We start from the raw sequence: 12,136 nt of genomic DNA on the forward strand, positions 1-12,136 counted from the left end.
TTATAGGGATTTAATGTACACACCAACAGTAAAAAATTACAATATTAATGTAATTTAACCTTTTGTGGGGACCTACCTTATTTGCTAGAATTTATGTACTATGTATTAACAGTATAAAAATATTTATACAATCAGATTGTGTTACCACATATATAACGATATTTAATACAATATTAATTGATAATCAAGAATAAATGCTAAGTACCCTATTATAACAGGTTAAAGTATATTAATGGTGTATATAACTTAAATTTTATTTCTCAAGTTACTAATTATGCATTTTATGGACAGTTAATTACCTCAATAATCTTTAGGTGTCCAATAATATAAAAATTCTTTCACATTACAAGTAGATAGTACAGTAACATGTTGTATTGCTAGATCTAGTAGCGGTTATTAACTTATTATACATACACATAATGAAAGAGAAAATGACAAATACATTAAAATAATAATAATTATTATTATTATATGAAGATAATTACAGGTCGAAATTTCGCCCCCCTCGTCCGCTGTGGTGTTTCAGAGGTAGGGAAGGGAATGGCCACACCACACTTTTTTCAATCAATATTACAGCATATCGTAATGGCAAGAAACAAACAAACAATACTGCGCCCCCTACCCCACCCCCACCCCCACCCCCAACTCTCTACCCCTATCTCCTCCACCAAAAAAACAATAATAGAAAATTTAAAGAAAAATTTAAATTTAATATATCGACGGAAATTTACTATAATAATAAACGTTAGCACTCAGGATTATGGTGAAATTGTAAGTATATTTTCATCCTTAACTAGGCGGAGGCGAATTCATAGTCTAAACCATGGGGCACGTGATCACATGGTCTCACCGTCAAACAGGTATTTTATATATGTAGCTTTTAGAATTGGCTAATGATTATCTGTTGACACATATGCTCCAAAAAGATTGAATGTTGTACTTGATTAAATATTGAATTATTTACTTTGAGGAATAAGGATCGATTCCCACTTAATATTTATTTTTTCTACCTTTTTAGTAGTGCACCCATATTCAAAAAATTCTAAGTCCGTCTTTGATCAAAAGTCTTAGGTTTCGAGCAGGAGTCGACCGGGTACCGGATACCGAATAGAAAACCAAAAAATAAAAAAAAACTAAACCCTCCTTCTACTTCTTTTTACCATCTTCTTCTTCTTGACTTATTCGGTTGTAGACTGCTAAGCTAGTATAATGCAGCCAAAAACTTTCTCTTCCCTCTTTCCCCCATGAAACCCTAGACTCTTATTTGGCTAATACATAATCTGACAACTTCTGAAAAGAGCCCACCTTAAAATCCCTAGCTTAATTCCTAAAAGCCCAGTTTTCTATGTACCATATCCTCTATATATACACCATATAATAGCTTAATTCTATTTCTCTATTTCCTTATTACCGTGGGCACTATTAAACATATGATCAGATTAATTAATTAGCAGAAGCTATATAGCCCATTTTTTTCGCTTTTCTTTAGTAGGCACTAAGCTAGTGTTGTGTTTCTATACTTAGGTCTATACTGTATAGGAGAAAAGGGGGAAGAAAAGGGAAACCCTGATAGGGAGTAAAAAGAAAGGACCAGTTTATGTTTGGTTTTTGTTTTGCTTTCTAAAGATAGATGTATTTAGTAGGGAATAGTATTATGTCTTTCTTTATATATACACAAGTTTTACCGTTTTTGATAGTACATTATATTAGCCCTTCTAAAAAGCTACATATAATAGAGAGAGAATAAATAAAAACTTTTTTCTCTTTAGTAGTGTCTAAAAAGTTCTATATATTTGTTGTTGTTCCTTCTTCTTCCTTCTTGAATTTACCCCTTCACTCATCATTTCTTCCTCTTCTTCTCCTTTATTAATTAGCTGCAAACATTTTCCATTAAAATGGCAAGCTGCATCGATGTTGCTTCTGAAAAACTTTGCTATATCCCTTGCAACTTTTGCAATATTGTTCTTGCGGTATATTTTTTGCAATTTTCTTTCTTGGTTCCAACTTTTTCTTGTATTTTGTATGAACGTTTTTATCTAGTCCGTGAGCATATACACGATTCAGGATCTAGAGTCAGTGAGTTCAAAATTCGTATAATTTTGTATTAAATTCGTTTTGCATATGTATATATAATTTTAACAGAAAGTTTTGAGATTAGTTGAACCTACGGAACTCATTCTTAATCCGCCTTTTATATGTGAGTGTGCTTGTATGTGAATTTAGTGCTTTTTCTATTTTCTTCTTTTTGTGCTTGAACTTTCTTTGTCATGTGAGAGGGTAGTCTAAGAAGAGAAAAAGATGTTACCAAGCTGAATAAAGCTGATTTTGAGAATTCAGAGATAGTTTGGTGGTATTATATATACACAAATCAAGTGATCTAGTTTCTAGGTGTTTTCTTTGTTTTTAATTTGCTTTGAGAAGTCAAGTCCCCATCCATATATAGACTTTTCTTTTTCTTCTTCTTCTTCTTCTTCTCTTGATCTTTTGCAGTCAAAGAAAAAAAAAAGTCATACCCTGAAAATTCTGAACCTTCCAATCAGCTGATAGAAAGAGAATTCTAATTTCCTCTGTTGAATTTATGATTTTGAAGATAATTTGATGAAGACAAGTCCTTTAATTTCTACTTATTAGAGATTTAAATCTTTCTCTCTCTCTCTTTCTTGCTCTGTGCTATATACCTTTCTTCTTCTTTTTTCTACTGAAAAGATTGCACTAAGTGCAGGCACTATATAGCTAGCTCACTAACTTCTGATGAAGTGTGCTATAAAAAAGATAAGCTTTTTCCTCATGTATTTTTCAATAATCAAATTCTTCCCCTTACTTTAACAGATTTAGGGTTTGTTCGTGATCTTTTTCAAGAAATCACTCAACTATATTCCACAAAATAGCTATATTTTGTAGGTTTTGAAATGTTGTTGTACATAAAAGGATGGGTTTAGGATGAGTCTGGTCTTATTTGTACATTATCTTTTTAAGCACAAATATACATAGTTCAAGTCGAAGTTAACATGTTTAATTGAACTCAAAAATCCACCCTAAATCCGCCTCAACAAAGAGATCTCAAGATTTAGAAACCCCATCTCTCAAGAAGTGTTAGTAATCTTGATCTTTAATTTTGTGAGGTTTTAAGTGGTTTTTTCCGTCTTGCACGAAGCGACTTGTCTATATTGTCTAAGAGAAAAAAAAAACATATGATTATGTTCTTTTTTATGAAGATTCTGTTAATGTTTTTTTTTATATTTGGATAATTTTTACAGGTGAGTGTACCATGCAGCAGCCTATTTGATATTGTGACAGTTCGATGTGGTCACTGTACAAATATGTGGTCCGTTAATATGGCAGCTGCCTTTCACTCCTCTTCTTCTTCTTCTTCCTCTTGGCAAGACATTCATCATCTTCAGGTTTTTGTTTGGTCCAAAACAATATGATAACTTTTATTGTGTTTTTTTCTTTTTGCAGCTCAAATTGTGGGCGTTTTGTTCATAGGCTGGCTTCTGAATTCTAGGGTTTCTTTGGTTTTTTACTTCCCTTCTTTTGAGGGAATAATTAACTACTATATGCAGACATATTGATACTCAGATCGAGTTTTTCAAAAAATTTCTAGTACTACTACTAATATAGCCGCCATAACTAAAACCTATCTATTCATTTTTCTATTTGAAGGTTGCAGCTTTTATAAACTAGGGACTGTCCTTTGACCCACTTAGGTTACTTTTTTCTTGTGTAATTGTTTGATTTGATAGTTTAGGTTGTTTGAATTATATTTATTTATTAATGATTTTATTTTCTATCAGGGGTTTGTCCTCTACTGTAGAAACATAGCCTCAAACCTAGAGTATAGTATTTTATGGGTTTCCTTTTGGATGGTCTTCTCATCAAATCTTTGCAACAACTACCTATTTGGGTTTCATTTATCATTCAATATATCCTAACTAATTCAGTCACTTCAATGCTGTTATGACATCTTTTTTCATAAAACATCACTTCAACCTTTTTGGTCAAAACAGAAACAAACCCTCTTAAACCCACCCCCCTCACCACCCACCCCAAGCAGGAGCGGATTTATAGCTTAGACTATGGGTTACGTGAACTCATGCTTTCTCTGTCAAACTAGGTATTTTATGTATGTATTTTTTAGAATTTGTCTAATATTAAATACTAGCACCCATGCTTCAAAAAAGTTGAATGGTGCACTTAATTGAATACTGAGTTATTTACCCAAAGAAACAAAGATCGATTCGCACTTTATACTTTTTTTTCTCCTTTCTTTAATGGTGCATCCATGTTTTATAAATTCTAAATTCACCTCTGTCCCCTCCTCTTTTACCACTAACCTAAAAAGAAATCGAGGTTCATGAATTATGATAATAAAAGGAAAAATAAAGAGAATTCCTCTTACCTGTACTTATTAGTAGCAAAAAACAAAAAGATTAAGGGAGCTGCATTACATATTCTCCTGTTGATTGCTTCAACTCTTACTCATTAAGAAGAATTTGGATCTTGGAAACTCCCCATAAAGGAAAACAATTTATGCCCGGCTTCTAAATTTAGGTTTGGTGTAATCAATATAATAGTCGGGCTTGACTTTATTTAAAACAAGGTATATAGATAAAATATTAGGATTTTGAGGTATATATTGAATACTTTTTATCGGCAAATTTTTTTACTTCTTTGAAGTTTGAACCCCTGAGTAAAATCTTGGCTTCGCCACTGATCGAAGAAGAAGAAAAAGGGAGAATAACTCAAAGAATTGATAGTTGAGTGATTAGACTGATACTAGTACATTAATTAAAGTATGCCAATCAATAAAAAATAAGTAGCAAGAGTTTAAGTTTTTTTTTTTTGACAATTAATTTGTACTTTGTATTAGCAATTTCTCTTTGTTTTGGCAACACTTATATTAATAATAAAGTCATGTATATTTTTGACTTAATTTTGTAGGTGCCAAACTACACTGCTCCTGAGTATAGAATGGATTTTGGTTCATCAACTAAATGCAACAACAGGATGACAATGAGAACACCAATCACAAACAACACTCACGAGGAGAGGATTGTGAATCGACGTAATTATTTATATATAGAGACTCCTAATTAAATTCTTTTGTTTTAAATTAGGACATTTATTCTCTTCATATTGTTTTAACTATTTATTTATTTATTTACTTATTTGGGGTTATTAATGGTTGTTGTGTATTCTTTTTCAGCTCCCGAGAAGAGGCAGCGAGTACCTTCTGCATATAATCAGTTCATAAAGTAAGGCAGCTGTAACACTGATGACTTGAATATATGTAGAGATATCTTTATTAAAGCTGTGGAAAATTAACCACTATATATCAATTTCTTTTTGTCACAAAATGCCTAAATATGCAGAGAAGAGATTCAGAGGATCAAGGCTAATAATCCAGACATCAGTCACAGGGAAGCATTTAGTACTGCTGCCAAAAATGTAAGTCTTTTATCCTTAGATTCTTGAAATATGACTTTATTACTTTAATTTTACTTCCTCCATTCTTTGCTTATAATTTTTCGATTTAAGTTGCATACACTGACCCGAAAAAGTTATATATACTCTAAAATAATATAGAAATTTTATATTATCAATATAATTTAATCTGTTATAACATGTTATTTACTCTGTTTTTCGAATTACAAGATCATGTTTGTTATTAGGAGATACATGTTATTGCAGGTAATTTAACCTGATAGTGTAAAAATATTATACACTGTCAGGTATAGATTTTAAACTCAAAGGTTTTTTATTATATCTTTTCTGGATTTAACTTATATATAGTAATCGTGTAAATAATTTTTAACTATAAATAAATTTTAACAACAGGTAATTTGTTTGGTTTTCTAAGTTACTAATCACACTTTATATGAATGTAATTATTTTTTAGACGATCTGGTAATTTAAAATTCTATTATTTTGTGTATATATAGAATAGTTAAACTCTATTTATTGAAGAGTTGGGTGATGACTGATTAGCTTTGTGTGGTGTAGTGGGCACATTTCCCTCACATTCACTTTGGACTCATGTTGGAGAGCAACAATCAAGCCAAACTCTCTTGTGGTAATGCACCTACAACTCAAGTAAATTCCCTCTTTTAGTAGTCTATCCACATTCTAGAAAATTAAACTAAATGGTAATGTCTGAAATTTGACTACTACTATTAGACAATATAAATTTTTTAAGACTCTTAGTTTTTTTAACTAATTATAACAAGTTATTTATACTCAACTTGTTCAGGATTGAGGCGATGTTGTTGTTATTGTTGTATAACAGATTATTTGTTTCAGTTTTAGATTACGCGTGCCACAATAAGTTTTATGTTAGACTATATATAGTTTTCTTTGGCTGCAACATTTCCTTAAGGGGTTTTGTTTTCTTCCTTTACAATTCTCAGGGAGCAGAAAATTGTCCAAATCATAGAGCTCTTTGCTAAAGAAATAAAGATCTTCAATTTATGGAGAGTTTCTACAAGCTGTGTGTTGAATTGAGGACAAGAGTGTGACCTCAAGGTGTTCTATGGAGTGTGGACATAAAACGATATATTATAGCCTTTCTAATTCGTTGTATTTCACTTATATATTATGCAAGTTGAAAAACTAAGTTCCTTTAATTTATTGTCTATCTCTATCAATTGTCTTTCTCTAATGAGAGGAATTTAGAGAGTGTTTCCATATATCTCGTTCGTTAACTTATATGAAATTGATCGTTGAATGCTTATATATCCCATTGAAATCATGTTAAGTTACATGTTTGATATAATAAGTGAGGAATTTAAGTTAGTTAGAAAAATTAAAGGTATCAAGAAATGAAGTCAAAGATAGCAACAAGTGGTCAGCGCAAAAATGTTTATAAATGTTGAAATATGAGAAAGTATATAAAAACTAAAAGATTTCTTTGTTAAATGTTGAAATATAAGTTGGTGTAAGGATATCCATAAATGTAGTTGTAAAACATCTTCATCTTCTAAGTAAGGGGTGTACAAATAAAATCGACAAACCGCACCAACCTGATAATCCGAATCAATCCGAGAAAATAAATCCGACTATATAGTTTGGTTTGATTTGGTTTGGTGTTGGAAAAAAAACTGACCATATTTGGTTTGGTTTGGTTTTAACTAAAAAAAAAAAAGTCAAACCGAAACCAAACCAACCCGACATTATATGTATAGAAGTTTTAAATAAATGTACTACATAAAAATATTTATTGTCGTGTAGTTTATAAATATTTCTTAAGCTTTTTCATAGTTTTATCTTTTAACGTATTATTTTAAACTTGGGCTTATAATTTTTGGATGCTCCAATAAGTTTTATAATCCATAAATGTTAGTAACTCAAATAAATCCTAAACCAAAATTAAATCAATACTAATGCTAATAAAATACATTCAATTCAATTGTACTATGAATGAAAATAGTTTTGGATATCTATTTTTTAGTTTTTTCATGGTTTAGATAAAATGTACAACTTATTTTCTTTTAGTGGTTAGTCATGTAAATAATAGTATTTATTAGTCGTAATTTTAAATTATATTTGTTTTCATTATGGCTTATTAATAATATTTATTTTATGCTATTTTATTATCTTTATTGTTGAATATTTTAGTACAATGTCATGACTCATCTCATATTTATGTTATTTTTGAAAAACACCTTACATAGTTCTGTCTTACTAGGATTAAAGAAATATTTGGAGCACAAATTTTACGTTTTGTGCTATGAAGACTTTATGAAAAAAAATTGAAAAAATCCGAAAACCCAAAAAATCCGAGAAAACCCGAGATTAAAAAACCTGACTTTTATTGGTTTCGTTTGATATTTAGATTTAATAACCCGATACAATTGGATTGGTTTGGTAATTAGAAAATCTGAACCAACCTAACCTATGTACACCCCTACTTCTAAGTAAACAGATTAGTGAACCTGTTCATGATTCATCCTTAGTCTAAGCATGTTTAAAATAAAATTTAGCTAGCGTTTGGACATAGATTTGATTGAAACTTGAAAAAAGAGTTTTTGAAGATGTGTTGAAAAATAAGTTTTGAAAATTGAAGTTGTATTTGGGCATGCATTTTATTTGAAAAAATATTAAAGTTTTGTGAGTGAAAGAAAAAATTTCACTCAAAAACTATCCATTTTTGGGAACTTGAACTCTTTTTTTTCAAAAACTGATCATATTCCATGAACAAACAATGTTTTCAAATTTTTTTGAAGAAAAAAAAACATCCAAAATCTATAACCAAACGGGAGCTTAAAGGGCAGTATATTAAAACTTCTATCATATCATTTCATTATGTGAAACCCCTACCATAACCGGAGGTGAAAGCTTGGATGGACAGATTTAATTAAGAAAATAAAAAAATCACTTCATTACCGATTACCACCTTTTCTTTTTTACCAATTACCACCTTTTTTAACATCCAAATATCAAGTAATAAACATGGCAATTATATAAGCTTCGGTTACAATTTGAAATCCAAATATAGAAAAACTTTTTACTGAATTATATTATAAAGTAACAAAGGTGAAGTTATTTATGTCTTGTAGCTTGATGAATGGTCTTATCTTTAGTACTTATGTTCATTATAAACTTCCTCTAAAGTCTTGTCAATGGGAAATTTTGAATGCTGCAGATGTACCACATTTAGAAAATGTGTATCCATTCCATTTTGGTTACTTCTATTTTCTATACTTCACTCGAATTATGTCCTATAACATCATAACCAGAAATTAGACCTTTCATTTTAGGACAAGCAAAAACCTAAAACCTTTTGACATGTTAGTGTTAAGCTGTTAGGTCTTACTTTTGGTCGGACGATACATGACTTGGATTCCTACTTCTTAATTACGCCCCTATCACGGTAAAAACTTATTCGCATATACCAATATTATCTATTTTACAATAGTTAAATGATAAATAAAGGTAAGTTAGTAGTAACTATATTTGTGAAGGTATATGTTATGTATTTATTGATTTTGTATAAATACTCCCCCTCCTATCTGATCTTTCATTTTGAAATTTAAAAATCATCGTGAAAGACACGAGTTAATAGTTGTTTACATTTTGTTAAAATAAGTAGTGTATATGGTTTTTTTTGTCCAGTAGAACAAAAGGTTTTAACCTAGACAATAGGATAATAACATGTTATATCTAATTAAATTGTATTAATAGCGTAAATATTCTTTACACCATTAGGATATATAACTTAAATTTTAAGGGCACTTGAAAAGAACTTGCTTTCTTTGTATATGTTGAAAAGACATAATTAAGTAGATAAAATTGTATTATCTCTAGCAGTTTAGGCCTTTCAATTAGATGGCCATGATCTTACAAGGATAAGATACCTTTAGAGGAAGTCCTTTTTTTTTTACACAAGTTGCATGCAATTAAAGAAGATGCTTACTGCAGTTTGTTATTTATTTTTCCTTAAACACAAAAAGAGCCTTTCTTATTTTCACCCCCTTAATTTCTCTTTAGAGTTAATTGGTTCCAAGTATCAAACTATTGTCTACCTTTTTCATGAAAAGGAAAATATTTGGAGAAAAATAGCATTTAAAATATAGTGCTTTCAATTTGAAATTTGATATTGAGTTGAAAAAAGATCACCAGAACTCTTATTCTTTTGAAATATCACCACTAACACCTTATACTCGTTTTTCTTTGTTACTAAAATGGATTAATATTATATAATATTAAGTTGCCTCATTATAAAATAGATTTATATTATATAACACCTGATACTATGTTGTACCAAGTTCTCAAACATCACTGTTTGACTTTGTGCACCCAGATCACTGTGTGTGTGTGTGTGAAATTATTTTATGTAACATTCTCTTGTAAGTTGGAGTGATATTGATGGCAAAAGTTGTTTTCTTGTTTTTCACCCAAAGGTGAACATATCTAGTAAAAGACCTTTTATGTCCAAGCATATCATCATATAGTTTACAACTCTCCAACAAAATGAATCAATAATACCTCTCTGAAAATGGACCACAAAATGCCTACTGCCCTGGCATCAAAGCACTAAGAATAAATACTTTAGCAATTTGCTTCACAATAGCTTACTCAACATTTTTGAAAATGAAACTGTATAGCCGTTCTCAAAATAAAAGCCTAAAAAATATATATTTTTTGTACATTTTTTGTATATACTTACATTTTGTATGACATATATAAATTTTATATATTTTTTCAACTATATAATATAAATAGTTTCTGGCACTGGCTAAAAGTGATAATACCCCTTTTCTTTTTTCTTGTACTTTTCAAAAGAATAGGTTGTTGTGGTCCAGAACTTTTACTACATGACTGTGTTTACCAATAAAAGGGGATCAAGATTATATGTCATCAATTGTTTCCCACTTTTGATGAGCACTTGAAATATTGCACCTTTTATCATGGAGCACCTACTTCACTGTTTTGTGGAGTATATAATTTTTACGCGTAAACTAAAACATAAAGTTATGATCAACCATAGTTGGTTAAATTGCAATCATAGTGTAATAATTAATATTGACATTATTAATTAATAGATATAACTTAAATCTATTATAAAAAAAAATCAAATTATGGTGGATGTCTACTCTTCCTCCATGATCTTCTCAAATGCTTAATGATATATTCAATGACATATTTTTATGCTTAATGACATATTTTTCTTCACTTTTCATGCCTATATAAAGGCCTTGTAATAGATAGGAAAATACATACAATTGAAGAAGAAATACTCTTCCTTCTCTCTATCTCTATTTCTTGTTTATGTTTTACTAAATTGCTTTTATTTCATAATTTGTTCTTGTTCATGTTTTACTAAATTGCTTTTATTTCATAACACGTTATCAGCACGACTGTGCTCCCATTTTCGTACACCTCCATATAGGCATAGACTGTGCTTTGTATTTGCTATCCTTATACCAACAATTTTGTGGCTATCAAACAAAATAAAGATAGAAACCAATGGGCTGGATACTAATACAAGATAAGTTTTCATCTTTCTAGCTTATTCATATTTTTATTTTTATCTTCCACTAATCTCAAATTTTTTCTATTTTGCCATGATAACTCACAATAAGCTTTCAGTATTTTATTTCTATTTTGTTATAGCTTGAAAGTGTGTGAGCCCTGCATTGGCCAGTATAGTTTTTGCTTATTCTTTCTTGACGTCTGATATGAATTTTTAGTTATCGTTTGGCTATCCTTCAAGGGATCTATTCATGAACCAAATCAAAATGCATGAATATATATTTTGTAATTAAATTTTAAAACAGGTACTCTTTACTCAATTCTTTAACTTATATTTAACGTGCTGAATAGTGCTTACATATATGTGTGCAGATATCAGACAACCAATGTGCCCTTTACCCTTTTCACGCTAAGATGAATGTTACTATGGTAATATTTAATGAATAGAACTAAACTGGTACTATTCCTGCATAGTTGGTTAAATGCATGCATAAATAAACATAATATTGTGGTAGGATAGTTGTAAGCATAATAGATATTTTGATTTACAGTCAATCTTAGCCTTTGACTATCATCTATAATCCATATATTGTGATGTGAATTGGATCGCATATGTAGATACTGGAAGTACTACAGAAATAGAATGTGCTTCCAAGTCCTAGTCTTTATTCTTACTTTATTGATTTGGTTTATCGTTTACAAAATTGGTAAGTGTTCTAAAAGATTATCTAGTATTTATTTGAATGCACTTCTATTTGAATTCACGTAAATCTAAAAGTGATAACACTTAGAAGGAATGAAACGTTTTCGTCCTACAACCTTAAAAAGTGGTTATATTTTTAAATCTTGTTATAACTAATTTTGTTTATGTTTCTGACCACAAGATTGATAATTTAATCTTGTACTTTGGCCTATTATGCAACTAGTTAAGACATATTTAAGTTCTGGTGCACTATAATGATAAGAGTTGGGTTTGAGTCCCAACACATTTTGCCTAACATGCCTTTATATGGGTAAGGCATTGGATTTGAGTCACAATGCACAGTATCGATGAAAGAATCATGAAGCCCGCCCTACTTGATATGCTCCATTTAGTGAAGCAAATGTGGCAACAATATATGATAAGTTTGAAAGACGACAAAATAATTTTTCATGATTGTATGAA

The 12,136-nt window shown here is 30.1% G+C and overlaps 1 protein-coding gene across 1 annotated transcript; it reads left to right on the top strand.

Annotated features, from left to right (window-relative positions):
• The first annotated feature begins 1,698 nt into the window (after nt 1–1,698).
• On the top strand, nt 1,699–6,623 carry LOC104113713 (axial regulator YABBY 5-like). The gene is made up of 7 exons (XM_009623973.4): nt 1,699–1,970; nt 3,258–3,401; nt 4,942–5,065; nt 5,207–5,255; nt 5,373–5,448; nt 6,004–6,073; nt 6,408–6,623. The coding sequence occupies exons 1-7, from the start codon at nt 1,896–1,898 to the stop codon at nt 6,431–6,433; spliced, it is 564 nt and encodes a 187-aa protein (XP_009622268.1). The 5' UTR covers nt 1,699–1,895; the 3' UTR covers nt 6,434–6,623.
• Nucleotides 6,624–12,136: the final 5,513 nt, after the last annotated feature.

This window comes from Nicotiana tomentosiformis, chromosome 11 (genome assembly GCF_000390325.3).
Source record: "Nicotiana tomentosiformis chromosome 11, ASM39032v3, whole genome shotgun sequence".
NCBI lineage: Eukaryota > Viridiplantae > Streptophyta > Magnoliopsida > Solanales > Solanaceae > Nicotiana > Nicotiana tomentosiformis.

Coding starts and splice junctions, on each gene's coding strand:
- LOC104113713 (XM_009623973.4), top strand. CDS start 1,896: ATGGCAAGCTGCATCGATGTTGCTTCTGAAAAACTTTGCTATATCCCT. Junction 5,256..5,372: donor GCATATAATCAGTTCATAAA/GTAAGGCAGCTG, acceptor CTAAATATGCAG/AGAAGAGATTCAGAGGATCA. Junction 5,449..6,003: donor TTAGTACTGCTGCCAAAAAT/GTAAGTCTTTTA, acceptor TGTGTGGTGTAG/TGGGCACATTTCCCTCACAT.